The 26,963-nt window shown below is 33.1% G+C and overlaps 3 protein-coding genes and 1 non-coding gene across 8 annotated transcripts; 1 reads left to right on the plus strand and 3 right to left on the minus strand.

The window, feature by feature from the left end:
- The first annotated feature begins 193 nt into the window (after positions 1-193).
- LOC133313305 (protein MOR1-like) lies at positions 194-2,633 on the plus strand. 2 transcript variants are annotated; one of them, XM_061514657.1, is made up of 7 exons: positions 194-329; positions 619-721; positions 825-880; positions 992-1,097; positions 1,960-2,072; positions 2,182-2,269; positions 2,408-2,633. In XM_061514657.1, exons 2-7 carry the CDS (start codon positions 658-660, stop codon positions 2,578-2,580), a joined length of 600 nt encoding a protein of 199 aa, XP_061370641.1. In that variant the 5' UTR covers positions 194-329; positions 619-657; the 3' UTR covers positions 2,581-2,633. The 2 variants fall into 2 exon arrangements, with proteins under 2 accessions (XP_061370641.1, XP_061370640.1); XM_061514656.1 differs by having other exon boundaries at positions 619-690; positions 773-880.
- Positions 2,634-10,063: 7,430 nt separating this feature from the next.
- LOC133313295 (uncharacterized) lies at positions 10,064-15,766 on the minus strand. 4 transcript variants are annotated; one of them, XM_061514647.1, is made up of 5 exons: positions 15,741-15,766; positions 13,736-14,055; positions 12,671-12,758; positions 11,391-11,457; positions 10,064-10,394 (listed from the first exon to the last, which is right to left on the minus strand). In XM_061514647.1, exons 2-5 carry the CDS (start codon positions 13,896-13,898, stop codon positions 10,338-10,340), a joined length of 375 nt encoding a protein of 124 aa, XP_061370631.1. In that variant the 5' UTR covers positions 13,899-14,055; positions 15,741-15,766; the 3' UTR covers positions 10,064-10,337. The 4 variants fall into 4 exon arrangements, with proteins under 4 accessions (XP_061370631.1, XP_061370629.1, XP_061370630.1 ...); XM_061514645.1 differs by lacking the exon at positions 15,741-15,766 and adding an exon at positions 15,589-15,675 and having other exon boundaries at positions 13,736-14,052; XM_061514646.1 differs by lacking the exon at positions 15,741-15,766 and adding an exon at positions 15,589-15,670.
- A 5,845-nt stretch (positions 15,767-21,611) lies between these two features.
- On the minus strand, positions 21,612-21,684 carry TRNAE-CUC (transfer RNA glutamic acid (anticodon CUC)). The gene has a single exon. It is a non-coding gene; the product is annotated as a tRNA-Glu (tRNA).
- Positions 21,685-22,856: 1,172 nt separating this feature from the next.
- On the minus strand, positions 22,857-25,192 carry LOC133313298 (probable cysteine protease RD19D). The gene is made up of 4 exons (XM_061514648.1): positions 24,698-25,192; positions 23,937-24,056; positions 23,262-23,505; positions 22,857-23,161 (listed from the first exon to the last, which is right to left on the minus strand). Exons 1-4 carry the CDS (start codon positions 25,190-25,192, stop codon positions 22,857-22,859), a joined length of 1,164 nt encoding a protein of 387 aa, XP_061370632.1.
- Positions 25,193-26,963: the final 1,771 nt, after the last annotated feature.

Raw genomic sequence — 26,963 nt, forward strand, 5'->3', positions numbered from 1 at the left:
AAGCTTGGGAGGCAAATCAATCAAATTAGGAAACTGGAAACATGACTTAGTCCAGCAAGATTGGGGAAAATCAAATGTGAGGGTAACTGACAATTTGAAAAATGATGATGACCAGTGTATTTAAGGGGATTAATGCCTTATGGAGTTTACTTTATAACTGACAAACAAAGTAGCTCTGTAGAATATGAATAACTTTTAGCACTTAAGTTGGGACTGACTTCAAGATTGACCAGTGTTTGCCAGATATTTTTTAGGGACTGACTTCATAATGATCTTCCAGCCTCTCGCAAAATACACAAAATACACGTACAAGTGCATCTTCTGCAGAGGTGGGTTTTACTTATCTTTTAGTCTTAGTTTGAGAATTCTGAGTTCAACTTTACTTTCCTGTGTTGCTGTAGGAGTTTATTGCTTATTTTGATGGTTATTGGTTGTTTCATTATTTTTGTGATTGAATGAATATTCTTAGAAGATAGACAGGATGAAAGTAGTTAAATATGTAGGTTGAGAGTTCTCCTCTGCCAATTTTCCTTTTCTTTCTTTGATCTTCCCTCCCTTTAAAAACTTGTTAACCATAAAGTAAATGTCACTTTTTCTTGTCACCTGATTTACATACAGACCTCCGAAAGTTCATTTGTTAAAAGGTCAGCAGCAAACATGCTTAGTGGAAAGAGACCTGTTCGGGCAGCTGTAAGATTGCATCTTCTTGCTTGTAACTCAGGTAAATTTTTATGCATATGAGTTGATATATTGAATATTTTATACATTCCAGCCCATCATCAAGAAAGGAGGGGCTGTAAAGTCTGGGACAAACAAAAAAGCAGATGGAGTTGCACAAGTGAAGTCTTCAAAATCAATTGAATCTCCTGAAGATGTCGAGGTAAATTGATATCTGCTTGTCTGCTGTCTCTCTGACATGAATATGCCATCACAGTTTGTTATGTGATAACTGATGATAGTTTGTATTATCTATGTATGAAAAATTATGCAGCCTACTGAAATGAGCCTTGAAGAGATTGAAAGCCGAATAGGTTCTCTTATACAGTCAGATACCATCACTCAATTAAAAAGTGCTGTGTGGAAGGAGCGTCTAGAAGGTTGGTATTCATCTATCAGTTTTTTTAATATGTATTGGAGGAGGAAGCATGTAGATAGGGGGAGGGGGTGATGGATACATGGCCTGGTAGAGGATCTTACCTCTACCATCATCAATACACCTTAATTTGGTGATTTATGCTTTTCTTTTTGTAGAGCTTGGTAGATCTTATATGTAGTTCTTCTCAGGCCTTTTGATGATTTGGACTTGGGGAGATAGTGTAACCTGTGACATGAATTTTATTGTCAGTGCACGAACTAGTTTTAAGTCTTCTGTGCTAATATTTTCATAATTGGCCAAAATTAATATAAATGTAAGTATATTTTGGAGTGTTTTTGTTCTTTGCTATGTACAAGTCTTTAAGGCTATGGATCTTTTCCAAGTCAGATACAAGAGAATGTTGTTGCATTTGTTTATATGTACTTGATGCTTATTCTTCCATGACATCTTATATTATAAATTTTGGGTACTATTCTTTAAATTTTAGTATTATTTTTGTTCTATATTTTTGAGTACATTGAAATTGGGCCTATGTTACATTGCCTTAAACTATGCTGCATCCACACTTTTAGCAAAACTTCATCACAATATTTTTGTTCTATTTTGAGTACATTGAAACTGGACCTATATTACACTGCCTTAAACTATGCCACATCCACACTTTTAACAAAACTTTATCTTGTGATATCCAACAAGTTGGGATACCCAGTGGTCAAATGTTGGGTCATCTTTGTTATTAAGTTGCATGGTTTGCTCTTTTTTCTTTTGATTAGTTGTAGTACTGCCTCTTTCCCTTTTGATTTTCCTATGATGTCTTCTGTGCATGCTTGATGAGTGAGGTTGCTGAAATTAGATTTTTGCAGCCATTTCTTCGCTGAAACAGCAAGTAGAAGGCTTACAGGACATTGACCAATCGGTAGAAATTTTGATTCGTTTACTCTGCACTTTACCTGGATGGGGCGAGAAAAATGTTCAGGTTCTGAAGTATTTTCTTTTGGAATTTTAATGTTATTTTATTAATTAATAGCTCAAAATAAAAAGGGTAGTATAAGAGGTCTCTTACTGCTGGTAATTTCCTTGAGCAGGTTCAGCAACAGGTTATCGAAGTTATCACTCATATAGCTTCAACTGCAACTAAATTCCCAAAGAAGTGTGTAGTACTTTTCCTTATGGGTGGGTATCGTTGTTTGATTCAGCTTTTGCCAAATATGAACCCTGTTGTAAAGTGAAATCTTTGTAATGTGTTTACTTTATAAATGTCTAATATTCTGATTTGCTACCTCATTTTCTTTTCTGTTTTCATTTTGGTAGGACTAAGTGAACGTGTAGCAGATATTAAGACACGTGCACATGCTATGAAGTGCCTTACTACTTTCTCTGAAGCAGTTGGTCCAGGATTCGTTTTTGAAAGAGTAAGCATGGTTGCACTTTGTGGGCTTATCTTCAGATCATTGGGCATAAGTGTGTTTCTAGCTTGTTGTTAGGTTTCTAAAACCTAAGGAAGAACAGGACAGAGATAAAAGAAGAGAAATGAAATTCAGTTTATTGATCTTGAATGAATGAATCCATAGTTCTTTACAGTTCCTATTTATAATGCTTCCAATATAACCAAATGACAACTACACACGCACGTGTAGCTTAACTGACTAACCGACTAATAAGGACATGCAACTGTACACGTGGACTAACCAACTAACAGAGCATTACAAATGGAAACATGAAGTATAAGTCACGCTACAAAGTCTGTTAGCATGGATGAACGCTTCCTACTCCTCGTGGACCTTCGCATCGTAACATTGCCTTCTCCTTCAACAACAACCTTGTCCTCAAGGTTGAGGGTTGGGTAACAACGAAGCAAGTCGGATTCCCTCTCCCAAGAAGCATCTTCTGGGACTGTATTGGACCATTGAACAAGGAACTCTCGGACATATTGGCCATGACAATCAACTGACCTTGTGTCTAGAACGGCAACAGGAACTTGAACAGGCTTGTTATCCATAGCTAAGGGTGGAAGAGGATTGGATACCACTGGCTTGGGACCAACACAAGGTTTCAATTGTGAAACATGGAACACTGGATGGATTTGACTTCCAAGAGGCAATTGCAATTCATAAGCCGTCTTACCTAAAGCACGCAAGACCTCAAATGGACCAAAAAATCTTTTAGCAAGCTTGTGATTAGATCTTCTTTCCACAGTAACTTGCCTATAAGGTTGCAGACGTGCCCAAACCAGATCACTCACTTGAAAGGAGCGCTCCTTGCGATGTTTATCATACTGGACCTTCATACGGTTCTGAGCTCTTTGTAAATGAAGTTTGAGCTGAGCTAAGACTTCATTTCTGATGTGCAACATAGAATCAATAGCCTCCAGCTTAATTAACCCTTCTCGGATAAAATGGGATCATGAGAGGTGGTTTGCCAAATACTGCCTGGTAAGGAGACATAGCTATAGCTGAGTGGGTTGCTGAATTGTAGTGATATTGAGCCCAACACAAAAACTTACTCCAGGAACGAGGTTGATCTCCACAAAAAGAGCGCAAGTATTGCTCCAGGTAACGATTGGTCACTTCTGTTTGACCATCAGATTGTGGATGGTAGGAATAAGTTGTTCTTAAGGTAGTACCACTCAATTTAAAAAGGTGCTTCCAAAATTGACTCAAAAAGATGCGATCCCTATCAGTTAGAATAGAACGAGGAAAGCCATGTATCTTAACTACCAAGTCACAAAATAAGGTGGCTACTGTAAAGGCAGTATAAGAAGTAGGTAAGGAACCAAAGTAAGCGAATTTAGACAATCTGTCTACTATAAGCAAGATAGTGGTTAAGCCATTCAAAGGAGGAAGACCAGTAACAAAGTCCATAGAAAGCTCCTCAAAAATGCCTTCAGGAATTGGAAGAGGTTGCAGCAGCCCAGCGACTTTGGAAGGTTCATATTTCACCTGTTGACAGATGTGACAATGTTGTACAAACTGTTTGACATCCTTCCGCATTGATGGCCAATGGAAGGTGGTTGATAGTCTCAACAGGGTTCTTAAGACACCAGCATGTCCCCCAATCAGAGAAGAATGAGCCTCTTTATTCAGCACAGGCACTAAGGATGAGGAGGAAGTAAGGAGATATTTACCTTTGTAAAAGATAATACCATCTCGAATTGTCATATCAGGATCATGATTCGGGTTTTCCTATAACTGTTGATGCAGAGAAAGTAAATGGGGATCTTGTAAATTTTGACTCTTAATCTCAGCAAGCAAATCAAATTCAGGTTCGGAAAGGGATACACACACGGCACCCTCCTCATCAAACACTCTAGATAAAGAGTCAGCCACTGTGTTAGCATGGCCTGGTTTATATTCTATATGAAAAGAATATCCCATCAACTTGCACAAATATTTTTGCTGTTCAGCCGTGTGAATAGTTTGAGTGAGGAGTTCTTTAATGCTTCTATGATCAGTTCTGATAATAAATCTGGTCCCAAGCAAATATTGTCTCCATCTTTTCACAGCCGCAGTGATAGCATAAAGTTCTCTGATATAAGTAGAAGAACTAGCTAATCTCGGTCCAAGCTTTTTACTGAAGTAAGCAATAGGTTTTTCACCTTGGAGTAACACAGCCCCCACACCAAAATTCGATGCATCAGTATCAACAACAAATATCTCCTCGAAATTGGGCAGCTGCAATACAGGTGTATAAGACATAGCAACCTTTAATTCCGAGAAGGCTGTATCAGCTGCTGGTGTCCATTGGAAAACAGATGATCCTTTTAATAGATTTGTTAAGGGAAGAGCTAAGGAAGCATAACCTTTCACAAATCTTCTGTAATATCCAGTTAGCCCCAAGAAGCCCCTCAATTGCTTAATAGTTTTGGGAGTAGGCCATTGAAGCATGGCTGAAATCTTCCTAGGATCAGCAATAACCCCACTATCAGTGACCACATGGCCCAAATATTCGATAGACTCTGTCCAAAAGCACATTTAGACAACTTAACCACAAAAGCATACTGTTGTAAAGTAAGGAGAGCTAGTTCCAAATGTTGAACATGCTCCTCAATAGTTTTACTGAAGACTAAAATGTCATAAAAAAAAACTATAATGAATCTCCTGAGATAAGGTTTGAAGAGATGATTCATGATCGCTTGAAAAATGGCTGGTGCATTTGTCAAACCAAATGGCATGACCAAGAATTCAAAATGACCATCATGTGTCCTGAATGCTGTCTTGTGAGTGTCAGCAAGCAACATCCTAATTTGGTGGTATCCCGCTCTTAAATCCAATTTAGAAAAAATAGTAGAACCCCCTAGCTCATCCAACAATTCATCAATAGTAGGAATAGGGAATCGATCTTTAATGGTGACTGCATTAAGAGCTCTATAATCAATGCAAAGCCTCCAAGAGTTGTCTTGTTTTCTCACTAACAAGACTGGTGAAGAGAATGGACTATGAGAATGCTGGATGAAACCCGAAGCTAGAAGCTCAGAGACCTGTTTTTCAATTTCAGATTTTTGACCATGACCATATCTGTATGGTTTAACATTAACAAGTTTGGTACCTGGCTCCAAGTGGATGGAATGATCCAATCCTCTAAAAGGTGGCAATCCATTAGTAAGTGCAAATACCTGCTGAAATTTCAACAAAATAGACCAAAGAAGGGGATGGAGATCAGATTGCATTTTGAGTAACTCAGGCAGTATTTTAACCTGTATAAAAGAATCTGATTCTGTTTGTAAGGCATGACAGCCAGCCCACTCTTGGGACAGAATTGTATTCAATTTAGCAGAGACATCAATGGGATTATGACCTTGCAAGACAATTGAATTTCCTTCCCACCAAAACTCCATTGTGTAACATCACGAGCGCTGACGAGGGCGGGGAGTGATCGCCGGTGCGCAAGGGCACGGACAAGGAGCGGCTCCTGGCAGGCTTCTAGGGACGGGGGTACAAGAATGAATCGAATCAACACCCGAAAGAGAGGGATTCCAGAGACTGTGCTGGTATGGGACGGTACAGTTGGGAATGACTTATAAGAATTAATTGGTACTACCTATACTAACAAGATGCATCTACTTTTCGGTAGCCCGGATCGAAAGAACTCCACAGTTAAGCGTGCTTGACTTGGAGCAATTCAGGGATGGGTGACCTCCTGGGAAGTTTTCCCGGAAACTGTGCGAGTGAGGACAAAGCACGCTGAAAAGTCTCGTGTTAGTGTGTGGGGACAGTCGTTGATCCTTGCAAGTTTCCAGGCGTTACACATTGACTTACTGATATAATCATGAGTAACCTTTCCCAGCCGTTCCAGCCATGGCATACCCAAAATGATGTCTATATCAGATAAATCCAGAACCCACAGATCACAGACAAACTTATGACCTTGAATCAGTAATGGTACCTTGAGACATTTTTTATCAGAATGCATAACATCCCCATTACCCAGAAACACACGAATTCGGTGAGAATGTGATATAGGCAAGGCTAGTTTCACAGCTAACTGATGTTGTATGAAATTATGGGTGCTCCCTGAGTCAACTAAAATAAAGAAATCCATACCTGCCAATGTTGAACTAAACATCAAGGCACGGTAGTGAGTAGTATCCCTCAAGGTATGAAGTGAAGCATCCTTTGGTGCACCTTGGAACGAAGTTTTGAGATCAGTAAAATGATCATCATAAGCCATAGCCAGCTGAATGGCTTGGTGTAAGGAGATAGGTCCCTTTAATTGGACCGCACTACGTAATTCAGATTGGAGACCCGAAACAAAAAAGTTCATTAAAAGGTCATCATCTAGTTCAGGAATTTGATTAACCAATGCCTCAAATTGTTGAACATATGCACGTAGGGAAGATGTTTGAGTCAATTTGGATAAAGCTCCTTTTAAATTTGTAAAGCCAGACATGCCAAAACGCTGGCGAAGAGCAGAAACAAAATCAGACCATGCACGAGCCTTACCATTGTTGAAAGTCCATTGAAACCAAGAGGCAGCCATGCCTTCCATCTTCAACCCAGCCAAAGCAACCTTTGTTTCTTCGGGAATCAACTGAAGAGTAAAGAACAACTCTGCTTTAAAAATCCAGTTGTTAGGATCAGTACCATTGAAAACTGGTATCTCCATGCGAACCCCCTTGAGTAAGGAACGATGATCCATGGAATCTGGTTTGGTGTAATTGTGCGAAACATGAGAATTATTGGTGTGTGAATTACCATGCTTAGGCGTTTGATTAGCCATAATCGTTTCCTGCAATTGCTGCATCTGTAAAACCAGTAAGGAAAACTGGTTCCTGGTCTCATTAGCGTGAACCGTCGCTTGCATGCGAAGTTCCTCCAAGTTTGAGTCCACTCGTTGCTGAAGTGAATGCAACTCCTCCGATAATTCTTGAACCCTCGTCATGGAAGAAGAATAGGAGAATGGATGAAAGCACCAATGTTAGGTTTCTAAAACCTAAGGAAGAACAGGACAGAGATAAAAGAAGCGAAATGAAATTCAGTTTATTGATCTTGAATGAATGAATCCATAGTTCTTTACAGTTCCTATTTATAATCCTTCCAACATAACCAATTGACAACTACACACGCACGTGTAGCTTAACTGACTAACCGACTAATAAGGACATGCAACTGTACACGTCGACTAACCAACTAATAGAGCATTACAAATGGAAACATGAAGTATAAGTCACGCTACAAAGTCTGTTAGCATAGATGAACGCTTCCTACTCCTCGTGGACCTTCGCATCGTAACACTTGTCTATTCTGAAAATTTATGAGCAAGAATATTCTCCTTGAGAAGAGTCATATCTTGAAATCCTGATCATTTGAGAAGAGTCATATCTTGAAATCCTGACCTTTTACATGGATTATGGATGACCTTTCACATGGATTATGAATGATCTTTCACATGGTTCATAACATGTGAATTTTTATTTTTTCATGACTTCCATGTTTAAAAATGCATGTAAGATAGGTCCTTATACAGACTATTTGCTCATACCTATTCTTATTTTATTCTTTCTTTTGTTTTTTTTTCTACACTTCATTTTCTTTTCTTTCATATTTCACTTTCTCTTCTATTCTCCATCAAATTCACTACAATTTTTATTTATATTTATAAATATTAAAACTTATATAATTTTTAGTTTTTTAAATAATGAAAATTTTGATTAAAGAAAAAGTTTGGCCCGCGGGTCAGCCCTAACCCAGCCCGCAAAATTATAGGGCTTTGAAGGTTAGGGCTAAAACATGCCCTACCACAAAAAAAGCCCGAATGGGTTAGAGCCAAATATAATGTTTTGCGGGCTGATCCACGGACTTTAACCCATTTTGACACCTCTATTTACATCCTTCTGGTCCTATAGGGCCCAACATCATTGGCCCATTACTACTCAAACTATACATGGAAGTCTAAGGCCCAACTTGGAGCACTGGTCAATCTCTTTGACCTCTAATCGTATTAGTAGTCTTGGGATCCTTCGGAGGGGTCTCTGGTGGAGGACCAGCTTCCTTGGTAGGGGTCGCTGGAGGAGGAGCTCCAGAACCACCAGAACGAGAGTACCGTGCCTGCAGGAATCCCACCAACAAGGCCAGCTGAAAAGAAAAGTCAGCAAGTATAAATTTGGCCAGGAAAATTGCAGAAGCAGCTATAAGTGATGGAGCATAACAAAGCATGTTGTACTCCAAGAGAGACAATTCGGCAATATAGTTGGTCAAGCACTCTAGTTGCAGTGAAGGGACCTGAGAAATCCATGGATAAAACCACGAAAGAAGGGGCCAATACTTTAGAAATGGAATTCATAACAATAATTATAATTATATGCAAATAGATCAGGAACAAGAACAACAAATTTGAAACAGCCTCCAGCAATGTTATCTTCTTACCTATATTTCTTTTGACTTCAATTAGAAATTAATTATAATGAACCCATTATTAAAAGAATTCAAGTGCATTCTAGGAATTCCAAATGTGTGTGGATATATAAAGCCAATGATGATATCAAAACCTACTTCTTCTTTTTAATGTAAGGGTGAGAATTGAACACATAACCTTATACAAAAGAACTCAATTTTTCATCACTAGATCAATCCAAATGGCTGAATATCAAAGCCTCTATTATTAAATATTCTAGAGTTTGATTATTGTTCCCCTCATTTTCTAAATAATAAATAAATAAATAAATTTAAACAAAAGATAGGTATCTGAATGTTATTTTTTAGCCTAATGCTCTAAAAAAGGTCAACAATGTTATCGGAGCCTCTATAGAATTTCATTCTTGTTGTCCCATTATTTTAAATAAAAGCATCGACCATCATTCAACCCCACTGCTTAAAGTATGGTTTTATTGCATTTCTAACTCTAATTAATAATTTAGAATCGATATGCGTATAATTGCAAAGCAATGTCCCTGTGAATAACATGGTCCAACATTATATGAACATTTCCTCGGTGCATATCATGATAACACGTTCTCAACCAAAATCCCAAAAGCAGTAATCAATGATATTACAAATCAGATTAGATTCCATTAACCTTGAACCTCACTGCATATCATGATATTACAAAAGCAGTAATCAATGATATTACAAAAGCAGTAACATATCATAAATCTCAAGATTCAACTTTTTACCGCAGTGCATCCCCCTTAACTTGAGTTTAATTTTTTTATTTTATAAAAAAATAATTAATCCTAATATTTCCCGTTAACAAAATTCTGTTGAGTAATGACGTGACAGATACAATATCAAATCATCAATACCATACGTCACGCATTCTCTTTGTTATATTCATGTCAAAGATTAAAACTAGACATTTTTATAAATAAATAACTAGAAGTTAAAGTCAAATTAAGAAGAAAAAAACCAAAATCAAAATTCGTAAGAACTAAAAATATATTTCAGCATTTTCTAAATAATGAATCCCTTATATGACTTGGGGGTTGAAAGACTATTAAGCTGTAGTTAAGAAGACACAGTCAATCAGAACTTGGTGGCACGTTTTCAATTCTAGAAATGTATAAGGAGTACAGATCAAAACATCTATCAAAACAATGGACTAAAAATAGATTTATATTTTTTCAAACAATGAAATTTTCTATTAGATAAATGTTGGAAAATAATTAATAAATAACCTTCTATCCTGAAGATCATTACATATAAAAGGATTTGATGCTAGTAGGTTAGTGTTGAGATCCTCGAAAGTCTTCCTCTTCCATCAAGTTAAAGGCTTTACATAGTTCTTGTTTCAGTTGCCGTTTAACATTTTAGTCAAAGAGGCCTTCATCATCGAACCAAATATCAACTAGGAAATCTACCATCTCCTGCATTGCCACCAATCCATCAAATTTGCATCAGTAGGAAATAAACAGCAGAAAGTTTTGTAGCTTCTCTTCTATTAGTATTGAATAAACATAAATACAGTTTCAAGTCTACCACTAAAATGCTGTTATATTGGGATGCTTATAAAGACAACAATGTTTAAGATTTCCTCATGTGATAAACGAATCAGGGGCCTTTAACTCCGCTCGTGAAAGCCTAAGCTTTCATGTCTAAAATTAGTTGTTAGAACCAGGCTTGGTTTTGTATAATAGCTCGTTTAATAAAAAGGCATCATGCTACAATTCAAAAGCTCGGCCTTAGAGGCTATCAGGCTGGCCTAGTATAATAATTTTTATTTTTATTTTATATTTTTTATACTATTGCAATAGCTCTCTCTCTTCTCAATCCATTTCACCACATTTTATTGGTTAAACAGACTTTTTGAATGATTTTATTCTATATTATACTATTTGAATATACATTAAATTTATGAATATTTATGGAATTATTAAGGTTGTTGATTGTATATTCTGTTTGGATAAATTTTTGTTATCTTATTTTTTTTAAACAGGCTAAACCGGGCTTTTATTTTTTGTAAATAAGACAGGTCACGGACCGATAATTATAGTTATAATAGGTAGCATGCTTGATCAAGCTTAGCCTTTTAAGACCAAAGCTCGGCTCGGCTCGGCCCGGCCCGTCCCGTTAACACCCCTACTCAAATCTAATATCACATAAAGCTACAAAACCTTCATCAATGTCTTAAAATACTGAAGGATTACAGAAACGTATACTCTAAAGAGCATCTATGACTGATTTTCCATTAAGATACAATTTCCAGATTCTGTCCACCTCTCCCATTCATGTATAGTGTACTAAAAAGCACAAACTCCCCACATACTTTTTCAAATATTGCTCTGCGCCATCTTTAAGTAATGGTTTTACATTTTCAAATCCATATGAACACATACATTTACATGCATTAGATGGATTCTTACCTGTAAGGGTATTGGCTGTGCAAAAGGTTCGTTAGTTGAAAGCAGCTCTTCATATGATGTTGACCAGCTGCAACAAAAACATTTAAAATTACTGGAGTGTTATCCTCAGAAGCTATGCCAAACAAATGCACAAAATTAATGAAAGCACAGATAATTGGAATTTATTAACGAATTGGTACTAAAACACATGTTTAGTCATGGACATTATCCCTAAAACTACCGTCCCTCTTGAAAGGAAATCAAACAAAAGTACTGACAAAGAGGTAAGCCACTATTTCATCCATGCTCCCGGTAAAGTGAGAAGAGTGGCATAATAAGTTCTTAAACCTAGCATTTGGATAAAGCAATTAACATCTAAAATTCACAAGGCATGTATATTATGCCATCTATAAATAATAGGGCAACAAGAAACATGCATGCAATAAATTAATAGCCAGTTTTCATCTTGGTTGGACCAAGAATTTGGCTTCTTTTTTCAAGCTGCATGAGACTAAAGATATCAGTGGAACAGATTCCTCAAAGCGGACCAAGAAAAAAAATTGTAACCTGAAAGTCCACATGGAATCTGAATTTTGTGAAGCCTACACATTTTCTTATTCTTTTTACCTGGGAATTTATCATTTCTTTTTCTTTCGTTGTTTACAATTATATATATTAAATTTCTTCTTCAATACATGTTAAAGATAATTCTTATTCTTAGAAACTTTACGAGTCACGGATATTGTATCAGTCAAATTCAATCCATTTTGAATTTAACAACCACTTCGAAATTGAACAATTATTACATATGAGAAATAGATACTTAAACCTTATGTAGCAGTGATAGTTTCTGTTAGTTTACGAATTAAAGTAAATAATTAAATAAATGAATATATGTACGACTCACTTATAGTATATAGTATTTTTGAAAGACGAGAAAAGGGGATCCATGAGTTCTATTGATGCCATAGTTAATTTTATTTCATTCAGGATTGTTTATCAGGTAAGGAATAAAATTGAGAATAAAACTGGTATCAAAGATAACAAGCGAGAGAACAATGATTTCCTGTGTCTTAGACATGAATGCCCAAACTTTAATTCTGCCAATATGGCTGTAAATATCTATAAGAAACTAGAAAAACATGTAAGATCAGACCCCTTCAAAACCACTATATTATCTCTTGTTTTTGGCCTCAGATAGAAACAGAAGATAAAACCCTTTAAAAACCTTTCATCATGACCACAACGACGATGATTGATGCTAGTGTAAATGACAAAAAGGGAATTGGGTTGAGTTATACCTAATAATAGGTTCTTTAGCCGTTCTTGGTGGATGCTGAGACTTATTACCAACCCACTTTCTTCTATTCTCATGCCAAGCGATTGCAGCTGCATAATATATTCACCCATATTAGGTTTTAAAAAAACAATTTAGAAAAATTACACTATGGACAAAAAACAGAAAAATTATAATAAAGATTAGAAAAATCAAAATAGGAAAATAAAACAGAAAATTTATTTATAAAAAAGCAAATACAATTTCATTCTTTGTTTCTTCAATTCTTTCTCGGCAAGTTGGGTATTCAAAGCCTATTCTCTCTGACTTCATAATTGGAGTCCTCAAATATATAGATCCAAAAGGCATTTAAATTTGCTGGAAACTTAATTAGGTTACCACTAAATGTCAGAAGGACCCAACATGTACATTTTCTAAAGCTATTCCGTTATCATTTCAAGCCAGTATATCTGCCTTCCATGGAGAGTACAATCATTGCCTAAGGTAAAGTGAGAGAGACTAAAATGTCAAGAAGCTAAAAAGGTGTTTATAACATAAACTTTAAAAAAAAAGTCGAAAACAGTGTTTCTTTTATCTTCATTGTTGTTTTTGTTGTTGTCATTGTAGTGCCCGTAATAGGTTATAGGCTTTGATCCAAGATATCAGGTTTTCAGATGTTATGATTTGTGAAAATTCTTCATTACTAAAGTCATTGATCAGTATGATAAAACAAGTGGTCACTTTGTTTTAAGACCAATTTCTAATATGCAGGGGTTAACATTCCAAGATGCCTAATTCGGGTTAACATTCACATGTATCCATCTATTTAGCCACCTTCTATCTCTCACTTCCCTGGACCAATTTCTTTCCTCAATTCCTGGAGCTAATGTTATTTCAGCAGATAAATAAATCATTGTAAATCATCCTTCTAATTAGCAAGGATAATATAGCTACCAACAAGCTATATGGGATTTTAAAATAGTTTATTGTTTTTCGATTGGTGAACTAGAGCAAAATAGATGAATAAATACAGTTAAAGGAAAAGGACCAGCTAATTACTAGGTTATGAAAATTAAAATGACAAACTCACCATGATTAACAAAGGTAGAAGTTTGCTTCAAAATTTGTCTCCCATTTGAATGAGAACTTTTGTAGGTCTTCTCACTGGATCTTTTCACTTCATCTGCAGATTTAGAATGCTTCGAAGTTTGCTTCCCATCAGAATGGGAACTTTCAGCACAGACCTCCATCATATCCAAAATTGAACGACCACTCCTCACAATAATTATACAAAAGTACTAATAATTGTTTCCTTCTAAAGATTAGAAGTACCTCCAAGCCTCCTTACAGTTATTGCTGTTCAGAATGTCAAAGGATTTGAAAAGAACTTAAGAACATCTATCGCAGCTGCTGCATAATGAGGGAATAGCTTTAAAAGGGAAAATATTGGCATAGCGTAATTTGTATTTGTTGTGCAACACAAGTAAAACTGGTAAAAGGAAAAACTCAAAGAAGTTAAAAGTACAAATAGAAAAATAGGATGAAAGGCAAATCTCATCAATTGTTCACACCAACCTCATAAATATCTTCTTTCAAAAGTCATTTTCTTCTTGCATTTCTTTTTATAAGATTATATAAAATGCTAACTTAAACAATTGTTTGTCTACACCAACACACGTAAAATATATCTTCCTCCAAAGCTCATATTCCATTTGAATTGATTGATTCCACATTATATGTGTTCCCTTATGTGATATCAATTGCTTGAAGATTATGATCTCATTTTAGAGTATTACCAGGAAACTGAAGAATTGGATCTGTTGGTGAGAAAAACTGTGATATGTTAAAATAAAAAACGTAGTGATGGTTTTCTATTTTTCTGTAATGAAGAAAGTGAATAGTCTTCAGTACACAGTGGTCATTTAAATACTAGATATGCACAAGCTAACATTGGAGTCCTAAAAGATGCCATATAACAAATTTTTAACAAGCCAGTTTGTATTAGACTTCACCTTGTACCTATTCTGCATTCCAGTTTTGACCATATTTAAAATGATTAAATGACAGAATGTGTGATCTCACAAGTTGAAACTCTGAGCTATAACAATTGCATATTGACATTCATTTCTATTTACTTCGGATACAGGAACACCAGTTCCTACAATAAGATGAACTTGAATTATAGCAGACCTAGCTCTTCCACCACTCCCCCTGCCAGATAACTACATAAAACTTAATGCATGCTTTTCCAAACAGAGTTCAACTTCGAATAAAATGAGTACAGATACAGAGAAATCCTAATCGTCAAAGAATTCAACCCCACCTAGATCTATTAAGTGGAGAGGCCTTACTTATCTAAAACCTTACCCCTATCTAATACTCATCAAATGAGAATTCACTCATTAATTCAACCTATTTTCCTTCCAGATCTGAGATAAAATACAGTAAGAGAAGAGCACAGATATGTTACTTTTAGATCTCAAATCTTCCTCACTTGAAACACTCAACATTGCTATGATATAGACAAAAAGGTAAGAGAATTTTAGACCAATCAAAGACCTGTATTTGGGCTAATGCCCTGCAAATCAATTTTCACATCATCACAGTATACAGTTCAAGACTTGTGTCGGTTTCAAATGTATAATTAAGATAGCACACCTTCATCTAGAAATCAATAAAAACTAACGCGCATGTATGCAAAGAACATAAAATACAAAACAAACAACAAAGAAATTATAAGAATCCCAATAGTTCAAAGTTAGAGACAAAGCCCATTAACATTCTGCATTAATGAGCAATGCATTCAGCAAAACAAGTGCAAAAGCACAAACCCAGTTGAGATCTGAATCCGAATAAAAAAAAACAGCAAATGAAACACATAACAAAACCAAAACTTTAAGAGTTTACTATGATGTTTTCGTCAAAAAGAGAATTAGGCAATACCCTTGTCGTGCTTTAAGTGATGGCCGAGCAAAAGAGATAAGTTGAAGGAAAAAAACAGAGGAAAATCATTTCAAGGTACGATTTTGGACAATGGGTCTTAGACATCACAAGCATTCAGCAGCAAAAAATAACAAAAGATGTCATTTTCTTACCTCTGCGTTTTGATTTTTTGAGTTTTGCTTGTGGACATATGTCTGTGGCGACTCGCGAGTTCTCTTGTAAAAAAGAAAAAACGTGTCCAATTTTATTTTTTATTTTCTTGGTTTTGGATAATTGTTGTTGTAGAATTGTGTTAACTTGTAAACGTGTAATAATAACCAATAAGACAACAATACCCGCCACCCAATAACTCATATAGACAAGGTGGATAAGGATAAAAAAAAGATGCTCGAGTGGCTTTTAGTCATTTCGTTGTCATAATAAGACAACAGTATATCAGCTTGTGGAACAAAATTAAAGGAGTTGATACTTGATAGAACAAAATTTCTACTAAACTTGAGTTTCAAACTTTGAAAACGCTTTACAGCTTGAGGTAAACGAAGCAACTTTATATTTTCTTTTTCTTAATTCATTTTTTAAATTACCAAATTCAGCTCCAATTTATATCCTTGATTGATTCAAGCCTATCTTTATTCATTGAGTTTTTGCCATTAATTTATTGAAATATATTAATCTCATTTCCATAAAGAAAAGATAGCAGAGTTCATTATTTGTAAAAAAAAACAAAAAAACAAAAAACAATATAGACCTCATTACTTTGTCTAATCATCTCATACAATATGAGATAATTATTTCCCTAATTTATTATGATTGTGTCGGTGTTATGCATTACATACTAAATTTGAGTGATGTGAATTGAGTTTATATTGTATATCTATATTACTTCTGTATATTTTGATGAGGAATAATATCTACTATAATTGATAGAGCATGTATTGAACTATAAAATAATATTTTTAAATAAAGTTGGGCATGATATACTTATCACCAAAAAAGTTTATCATTCTTACAATTAATTTAATCACTGTTGATTTTTATCAATTTAACGATTATAATTTATTATGAATTAATAATTAATTAATAAATGTGATACAACAAATGTTATTAATTTCTAATAAATTATAACCGTTAGATTGACGAAAATTAATGGTGATTAAATTGGTTGTAAGAATGATAAACTTTTTTGGTGGTAAGTGAATCTGTTCCAAAAAAAGTTTGGGTTTGTTTTTTCTAAAGTTATTTTAGAAAATTTTGTCTAAAACTTATCAAAATGACGTTATTTTGGGACAAAAATTATGACGTATTTATAATTTTAATTTATTTTAATAATCTTTATTATTCTGATTTTTTAATCTTTTAACTTCAAAATTATGTTATTTTGATGAACATTAAATAAATTTTTCTAAAGTAACTTTAAAAACTTTATTCCCATATAATTTATACTACAATCTTTTAAAGGTTGAAATTTTAGGTCTTCTTACTTTGTTTATAAATTCATAAATCGGTTTATATTATTTTATTTATTTAAAAATAAAAATAAGTTCAAATAATTTTAAGTAATAAAATAAAATAATTTTACTTTTTTTAATTTATTTATATCCATAAAAAATGTACGACAAATTTAAATAAAATAATAGATTACTCAAAAAATTTATTTTTTTCAAAAAAAAAAAGCAGACTTACAATTTAGTCTAGACTATATTTTATGTAAGTTTGATTCATTTAGACGAAAACCTAATTTAACCTAATTTATTACTCGTATAATATTTTTTCATATTTGTAATAAAAAATATAAAAGTAATTATAATAGCATTTATTAATATTTATAGTCACTCCATTCATTTTATATTTACATATTTCTCTCCTACATTTGTTTATATTAATCTGTATCACGAGGCTTAGGTGTCGTTTTCTATCTAGGTAGCAACAAAATTATGTATACAGGTGTGATTTTGATTGTGTAACCATTTCCTATCATTTGTTTTGTTTTCGTGGCTCGAACCATTTGGAACATTGAATTCGCATATTGGGTAGGTCCAGGTCCAGCTCATGTGGCTGCTACAGCCTTTGACATGTCTAAAAGAGACTGAGGCGATGGTTGGTGAGTGAAATCCTTTCATTTTTTACGGAAATGTCGTATTTAGGGGTGTATATCGATTGGACTAGGTTAAGTTTTGGCTTAAATAGGTTAAGTTTATGTAAAAAAAATTGGGTATGACCTGGTCTATTAGCTTTTGTAGGCCCCAATTTACAAGTCTGGTATGACCTATAATTAAAAAATAAAAGCATTGGCCTAAGCCTATTAACCTGTTTAAGTCCATTAAGCATTCAACAATGAAAAGAATAACTAAAATAATATTATTTTATTATTTAAAATTATTAAAATAATAATTATATTTATTATATTTTAAATAAATAATATGATATAGGCCCGTCATGTACAAAAAAAACCTATGGCCTATTTTCTAAACAAGTTTTTTTAAAAGCCTAAGCTGGCCTGTTCTATTTTACTATTTATCTGGCCTAATATAGACTAGGTCATAGGCCCCTGTAGGCCGGCCTAACCCATTTACACCCCTAGTCGTACCCATAGAAAATAATTGGGAGCAAAAGCAATTATGTTAAAGGTGCACAATCCAATAAAATATAAGCGAGGATATTCTAACTATCAAAAAATTTTACTACTAATTTATTATCTATCACATCATCATTGGATCAAAGAGAGAGAATGTTAAAAAGTTTTTGAAAAAAGAGAAAATGTTAATCTAATGGTGGTTATATAGGTACTAAGTTGGTAGTGAAAAATTTTGGTAGTAAGAATATCCCTCCTCATAAAATATATTGAATTAGGATTTTGAAAGATATTTTTAATATACTTTTTTTATTGATTTTAAAAGATTATTTAGAATTGGATGAATTTTAAAGACTTTTTTTTTTGGTAAATGGATTTTAAAGACTTTTATAAAAGATATTTTTCACAATTAAAATTTCATAAGCTTGAATTTTAAAGGATTTTAATTGAATTTATAAGATTTGAAAGGACAATATGAATTTATAAAATTTTAAAAAAGTATATGAATTTTTACAAACATTCAAAATTACAAGAGTCAATAAAAAAATAACAAAAAATAAAATGATATTAATAAAAAAAGTAAAACCTAATATGATTTTCTTAATCAGGAAAATTCATGATAAAATTTCGTTTGGAATTTTTGGCAATTGATCTTGTAAACCTTGGAGTTTTTGTTCTACATGATGACAGTTTTCTAATTATATATCATATGCATATTTTCATTTAGTATTTCAATAAATTTTTGAATTTCTAGGTTTTATTACATTAAAATTTAAAAAATTTCTCAAATTATTTTCAATCGATATATTGAAACATTAAATTGCTTTGGTGCTTTTGACAAACACGTTTTTAGTGCTCTATTGACACAAAAATTATTTGAAATTGTTTCCTGTAGGCTGTAGCGAAGGAATTTCATTCATAAATGTATTGTTATAAAATAGAGACTTCATAATGAAAATTTTAATCTTTCTTTAAATCGATGTTGTTTTATTGACGTAAAACGAAAATTGATTTTAGAGTTTTTGTTTCCTTGTTATTTTCCACTATTTTATTTTTTTTAATATAAAAAGCACACATCCTTATGCCAAGAAAAATCGCGACCAAAAAGCTTGAAAAATTATTTTTTAAACTCCCAAAAACTCTCAAAAATCGCTAAACAATATACTGTTTTTGAGATAGATTAGATTAAAATATTGTTGGAGTTGTTTTGCAATGAAAATCGTCCAAAAAACTACTAGTTTTGAGCTTTGACTAAGCTCCCATGGTGGAACCTGATTTCGAGTGGATCGACCCGTCAAATGAAGAATAAGACACTGCAGTAGAGAAATCTCAAGAAATCATAGGAGTTTGGATGAGATTGTGACAAAAGCATCCTATTTATATTTCTCATTGAAAAGTCTCACGAAATTCACACCAATAGAAAATTCATTAAAATCGTCATATTTTTTAATACCATAAGTTTGTTTTTCCTATGTTGAATACCAATGAATTTGAACGGACTGTAAAATAATATTTTAAAATCTTAATCGAATACCACGTGACTTTTTTTCAATTCTTTAAAATCCTAATTGAATACTAATTTATTTTTTTGTCCAAAAATAATATATTAAAATCCTTCAAAATCCCAATTTAATATATCCCATTAGTTTATATAATTTAAATTGAGTCAATAAACATTAATCAAAACAGAAAATTGGATTTGAAAAAGAGAAATACTATGTTCTCAAGTAGGATTTATCAAAATATCACAATATTCAACTTTCTATGAAAGAGATTTCAAACGTCATTCTATAGGCGAACTACAAATAATTTAAAATTTAAAATTCTAAAAAAAAGCACTTAAGGATATATATATATATATATATATATATATATATATATATATATATATATATATAGGGAAAAAAGTATCTAATGTTATTTTAGATAACTTTGTCTAATGATCATCAAAACGACGTCGTTTTGGGGTTGAAAAATTAAAAAATTAGAATGATAAAGACTATTATAACCCTGCAATAAATTAAAATTACAAAAATATCATGATTTCCGCCCCAAAACGACGTAGTTTCGATGAACATTAGATAAAATTATCTAAAGTAACTTTAGAAAAAACAAACCCATATATATATATATATATATATATATATATATATATATATATAAATCCTAAAATACGGAAAATATTTAAAAATAATTAGGACTCATTACAATTAAATCAATTTTGTTTGATAATTTCAAACTCAAAAATATATTTTAAATTTTAATCCTCTATAGTCTAAACAAGCAAATACGATGTTGTTTACCAAAAAAAAAAAAACAAATATGATGCTTTACTTGGATTGGGTTTTATTTCGAATTTATTAGATTTTAAATTGATACTTCCTTAAATATGCGGATCATACTTAATGGGCCTCAAAATTTGATCTGAGGCCGAAAATTTTGAATTAATCCATTCGATGCTTTCTTAAATTTCTTTGCCTTGGATCAACCAAGACTTGGATTAAAATATTGATATCACACCCTTATATTAGTATCGTTTAATAATTCGATTTGCACAAATTATTTAGCTTAAATTTATGCCAAAAAAAAATCTCTTATAATCCAACACCATAAGGGGCACGTCGTTGATGTCTTGATGACCTACCTCCTGAGAAGGACAAGCTGATAAGAAGGAAATTGACTAAGGAAGATTATATGTTATGCAATCAAACTCAACAATTTATTCCGTTAATTGATTTTATCATCAATTGAACTTTGATTTTTTTTTTTAATACATATCAATCAGTGTCTGAAACCCAAACGGCCCAACTAATCCAATTTTAAATTTGAGTCTCTTCATCCTTCCTGAAAATTGATAAACTTTTAATCAGTACAAATATTGAATTGAAAAAGCAGATGGTCCAAAATATTAAAGTGAACCATACATGTGCAATATGACCCACACATGCTGACTGGGGCTTATAGAACTACGATTTTGGCATCATATTACTTACCAAGAAATCATTCACATGCTCATATATCCCCATTGCATACATAAAAAGAACCTTCAAGCTTCTCGCGTCGAGACTCTGCATCATCTTCACTCCCATAGTCATATATATGCTAAGAATAGGGTATGGGAATAGCTGCATATAGTTACTCACTAATGATGACCAAGATAATATTACAATTCAGACATTTAAGGTAACATACTCTTGGGGTGCGTACATGAACACAATGTAGAAGCAAGTTGATGAGCAATCACACACCCCTTGTCTAAATCGAGAAAGATGATAACTTTGTCACATCCATATAAAGACAACTCTCTTTTTTGGTAACTCTCCGTGTATTCATTTGATCCATAATATTTACAAAAGTATACGCAACAGAAACAAAGAGGTCAAAGCTTAAATTGGCATTGCTAGGAATTACGAAAGGCATAAAAAGTAAAGATTCCTATCAAAATAATACATTCCGTTGCCGGGACTTGAACCCGGGTCTTTCGGGTGAGAGCCGAATATCCTGACCAACTAGACTACAACGGATTGGTTGCTGAACTTTCGAAGTCCTTTTTATTATTATTTTAGTCTTGATTCAAGGACTATCCCATTTAGTCTAAATTATTTTTTCATCTTTCTTAATTATTTAAATTTTATATATTTTTTTCTTTTGGATAAATAAATTTTATAATTTTCTCTCACACGTTATGTACACCATCTAGTTTAAGAAAGGAGATCTCGGTTAAATTCTCCACCTGAACAACTGTTAAACACACAGACGACATAATAATGCTTGTTCTTGTATGTAGAGGTAAAAACCTAAAAAAAAATACTGCTTGTTTTTGCTTAAAAGTTACAAGAAAAATGAGAAGAAGTATATATTTTAGTTTTTTTGTGATAGCATGGAGGTTATTTAGTTTTACCATTGTTGTTCATCCGCCTTAACATTTGGCGCCCCATCTTAAAGTTGTACCATTCTCATATACTAGATCATTGCGCAAATAAATTTGTAACCAGATACCGTTTATATTGTGAAAGATCTTGTTATAGTGCTCTTTATAACAAGTAAATTAATGATCAAGATTTAGTATAAATTTTTTTATTTTTTACACCAATGTAATAATATCATGCACCATATATATTTGACATCAAATTCTAACAGTTGATTTTCGTCAAAAAATTATCATTTATTAGAAATTAATAATTAATTAATAAATTTAATTAGCAAAAATCATAACAATTAATTGACAGAAATCAATGGCTAAAATTTGATGTGAAATTTTAAATTTTAACACATCTCATATATATTCATATGTGATAAGATCCTTTAACACTGGTGTCAAATTTAAAGTTTGACACCTCATCTGAAAGCCTTTAGATAAAAAAAGATCAATGATGTCATATGCTTACAAATCAGAGTCGTTGCTCTTTTTTGACTCTCAGATGATGTGTCAAACTTAAAATTTAACACCAATGTCAAAGAATCCTACACTTATATATATATACTTGTAACAAAATATTGTTCCGAATAAGATTAATAACAACATGACATACGCTAAATATATCACTATCACATTTTATAACTATATTAACTCGGCAAAGTATTTTGGTACATACATTACCTAGAGAGTTTAATATTTCTATTTGCTAAACTGCATTAGAACTTATTAAGATTCCACACTTTTTCAGTCTCCATAACGAGGCAAGAACAGAGCTAGCTAATAGGAAGCATATAATTTGTTTGTAGCTGTTTGTGTTTGAGCCACCATCACAGCAGAAACCATAGTGTTCATTCCACACATACCATGCCCTCGACAAAGCCTGTAATATCCATCTTCTCCCCATTGCTTCCCCCATGAATTCTTGATGATCCAGTATGGTTTGTTGCGAAGCCTGAGAATGGAGAATCCTTTTGCACCATATCCCACAAGTAACACACCATGGTTGAGCCATTTCTTGCTACATATGAGAGGGCATGAGAGACCACCCATGTAAGTTTGCATGAAAATCGCATTCAGGCCAACTGCACATAATTCAAGTTCATGAGTCATGAATTAATATTATTATAGAGAGATTTTAGGGACATTGATTACTGGCTAAGATTAATAAAGGGGATCACTTACCAGCAAGAGGACCATGTTTGACTAAATATGCAGCAATTTGTCTCTCATCCATAGGGATATTTGTGAAATTTGTGATTCTAACTGCTACTTTCTTTGGATCAAACTTGCATTCACCTCGATCTCCTGTGTAAGGATATGAAGACTCCTCCTCCAACCCACCAGCATCAATCAAATAATTATATGCGTTTGTCATAAGACCTCCATTACATCCATCATCACAAGTTGTCTTATCTGTTATGTCACACTTCGAAGAAAAAATAAACAGAACAACAAGAAAATCAGGATAAAACAAGAATAGAAAGAGAGGAAATTATCTATGTACAGATTGCTTACAAATGTTAGAAGGGCTTCTTTATTTGATTGAAAAAATAGGAAGAGATAGAAAGAAGAAAAGAATGGGGACGATTGAAGTTTGTAAAATTTATTTAAAATCCATTTTTTCAGTGCATTTAACAGAACTGAAGAAAGAAAGTCGTTAGAACACAGAACATAGCTTATTGGTCAGAAAAAGAGCCTTTAGCCTCGACAATAACAAGGCTTAATACAGAGATATATAGATATGATTTCATTTTTCTTATTTTGCTAGAAAAAGGTTAATACTGATAATACATAGTTATAATGATAAAATTGTTTTTTTTTCTTAGGTAAAACAATGATTTCCCTATAGATATATACCTTGTTATCACAGTCTACGAGCTGTTGTTCACTTAGATTCAGGAGCTTGCCTGTGGCAATAAAATTGGCACCTTCTATAGATCCTGTAGTGCTGAAAGCCCAGCAAGATCCACATTTGCCCTGTATATCAAAATTATGCACACAAAAAACTGAAACGAATTTTTTTTAAAAAAAAAAAATTAGCAAATATTTATATGACAGCTAAATTACAACTTCTCATCATTAGCATAACAGAAATATATATTTTTGTTAAAAATATTTACAATGACTTCCATAGACGTAAACCTTTTAAAATTTAAGGACTAATTAATCAAAAACATAATTTTTAATTTTTAAACTTTTCCATCGGTTCATTAATTCCTTCATTCATTGATATTTAGTTGATTAATCGGTCTACGGCGGAAGTACTTGTTTGGAGTACCAAACTCCCTTCTTACTAAATAGGAAAAATCTCGTTCAATTTGAATTCATATCTTTATTTATATTTCGCTTGAAGTCCTAATATTTTACCCTAGTTTCCAAAAAGCTCTTGTCTAGTTGTGTGCTGACTTGGCCTAATTAGTTGATCATGCAGTGGAGAAATAAATAAATAAATAAATAAAAACATAGAAACAAACTAATCATTGCATAAACACTCATCAAGAGTCAAAACCAAGAAATTATAAACAGGGAAAGAAAGAGAGAAAAACTAGATAGATAGATATTATTCCCACATGCATGTGTAGTTAAAGAGAATTTAACTTAATTGCTTATATATATACCTGCATCTGAACTTCAGTAACAGCCCCCTTTTCTCTCCAATCAAAATTCTCCGGCAGCCCTTCCACCTCCAACGGCGGCGCTTCACTGCCGCCGGCTCCATTATTGGTCAACGGGAACCCTCCTTTGACGCCGGTGTAGAGCCTCTCAAACTCCTCCTCGGAGAGATCGGAGAACTGTGTAACACCGTGGGTGGCCGTTGGATCCAGTGCCTGGTGCTCTGCAGCTCTTACCATGTTTTTTGCGAAAATCCCAAGACGTTTCAGGTACTCTTCCCTTGTTGAATACTTCTTCCCGTAATTTTCCATGAAAATCTTGAACTTTTTCTCGGTCCCCAGAATCTCGTTGTCCTTCAGCTTGAGCTTTCTAGCTATGTCCTGAATCATGGCTTCGTGGTTCTCTGAGCTTCCATGGAGGGCAGTGGATAGGACTAGAGCGCAGAGGAAGATTGAAACACGTGCAGAACACGTGAGAGCAAGGCCTGGTTTTGTTACCATCTTTTGTGCTACCTGTGTGTGCAACATACTTCTTTCAATCACTCCATTTTTATGGTGCTTTAATTTCTTCCATGTGTGGTGTAATGACTATTTTGACCTTGTCTGAGGATATGGGTTATTATAGCTCGAGAAAATCATGGAATTGTGGCGGTGGTAAGAGAAGGGGTATAGCTGTAAATTCAAAATTGCATGTAAAGGTGGCAGCATGCAGTGTTGAAGCTCAAGTGCCCAACATGCAATGTAACACGTGGAGGGGAGATAATTTTTAGATAAGTACGAGAGACTATACAGTGATTTTTAATTTGGGAATATGATAATTAGTTTATGGTAGTTATTAGCAATTTCAATTAATTATTTATTATATAATTCCTCTTAATTAAGAAGTTTAAAAATTAAAAAGATTATTTTAATGTAGTTATCAGTACAAAAATACTTTACACTTGTTTCTAATAATGTAATACCATGTTTTTAATGAATTTAGCATCTTAAATATGATAATATTAATGTATTAAAGTTAGTAATTTTTTGATATCATATTATTAAATATAAGTGTAACCTTTTTTACATATAAACAAATTATACCAAAAGGGCAAATCAAGATGCACAAGGCTTTTCGACTTGCTAGCAATATTAGTAGAACCAAGTCGGTCATTGACCCGATCGAGGTATCGGGTCACTGAATCAATGGTTCAACTGGTGGATTACTGGTTGAACCAGATATATATACAAATTTATATTTTATACTTAATTATATAATAAATATTTTAATTGGGGCCATATAAACAATAACGTGATATAATTTAGTGGTATTTACTATGTTGTATAACTTCATTGGAAAGGGTTCGAACCCCATTAGATGCAATTTTTGAAATAATTCTCCTAACTTAATAAATATATTAAATGGTGCATTTTATTCAACCAGTGAATCAGTGATGGTGGGTACCGGTAAACCGACCCTAGTGGTATGAAATCACCAGACCGTTTGATGGGCCAATTACCCTTAAATTTCGGTGTCAAAGAATATTTTAATTACAAAAATACTTAAATATTTTGATTTCTATCCCAAAATAATATGGTTTTGGGTTATCCAAAATAATGTCATTTTGGGTTATCTACATTGAATGTAGAAAAGACGAACTCATATATATATATATATAGAGATTTATATTTTTGTAGCTGCTGTACGTGTGCAACAGTCAAATACTTATCATATATATAAATGAAAGTATTAAATATGGAGAATAATAACTATACAAAAGATAAAAATATTAAATGCAAGAAATCGTAACCATATATCAGTTAGTAAAGCGGTTGTGAAAATAATTTTTTAGATTTTCTTTATATAAATAACTATCTAATTTGCGAGAGTTGATTAAACGATAGAGTAAAGTTAACAAGAGAAAGTAACAATTTAATATGGTTAAATATAATTAGAATCAACTTTAAATTTAAGTTCATGAAAATATTAAAAAAATATAACCACAAATTTTTTGAAATTATATAAAACTATTTTATTTTTACGTATTAGAGCACAATTACCACAAAAGTAATTGTGATAAAAAAAAATTTGCGTCGAGTAATACGTAAAATATGTACTATCAAGACCTAGTTTTGTTTTCTTTCACCAATTGCAATAAACATATATTAAAACATTTAATTAAAAAAATAATCCACCGCTAAAATATTTTAAATTTATAATAATGAGTTCTCTTTTTCTGCATTTACTGCACATAAGTTGTCTGCAGTAAGTTCAATACGACGTCGTTTTGGG

Source organism: Gastrolobium bilobum, unplaced genomic scaffold (genome assembly GCF_033153095.1).
Source record: "Gastrolobium bilobum isolate Gb01-03AN ecotype WA unplaced genomic scaffold, APGP_CSIRO_Gbil_v1 utg8451, whole genome shotgun sequence".
Taxonomy (NCBI): domain Eukaryota; kingdom Viridiplantae; phylum Streptophyta; class Magnoliopsida; order Fabales; family Fabaceae; genus Gastrolobium; species Gastrolobium bilobum.

Bases quoted from the DNA above. Each gene is read 5' to 3' on its own strand.
- LOC133313295 (XM_061514647.1), bottom strand. From the start codon at position 13,898: ATGATGGAGGTCTGTGCTGAAAGTTCCCATTCTGATGGGAAGCAAACT. The intron at 12,759-13,735 runs GTGAGTTTGTCA...TATATTATGCAG, and splicing joins TTCTACCTTTGTTAATCATG to CTGCAATCGCTTGGCATGAG. The intron at 11,458-12,670 runs GTATAACTCAAC...TTTTTGTTGCAG, and splicing joins GCTAAAGAACCTATTATTAG to CTGGTCAACATCATATGAAG.
- LOC133313298 (XM_061514648.1), bottom strand. From the start codon at position 25,192: ATGGTAACAAAACCAGGCCTTGCTCTCACGTGTTCTGCACGTGTTTCA. The intron at 23,506-23,936 runs GTATATATCTAT...TTTTCTTCGAAG, and splicing joins TCGTAGACTGTGATAACAAG to TGTGACATAACAGATAAGAC. The intron at 23,162-23,261 runs GTAAGTGATCCC...AATTATGTGCAG, and splicing joins CAAACATGGTCCTCTTGCTG to TTGGCCTGAATGCGATTTTC.
- LOC133313305 (XM_061514656.1), top strand. From the start codon at position 658: ATGCTTAGTGGAAAGAGACCTGTTCGGGCAGCT. The intron at 691-772 runs GTAAGATTGCAT...TATACATTCCAG, and splicing joins AGAGACCTGTTCGGGCAGCT to CCCATCATCAAGAAAGGAGG. The intron at 1,098-1,959 runs GTTGGTATTCAT...AGATTTTTGCAG, and splicing joins GTGGAAGGAGCGTCTAGAAG to CCATTTCTTCGCTGAAACAG.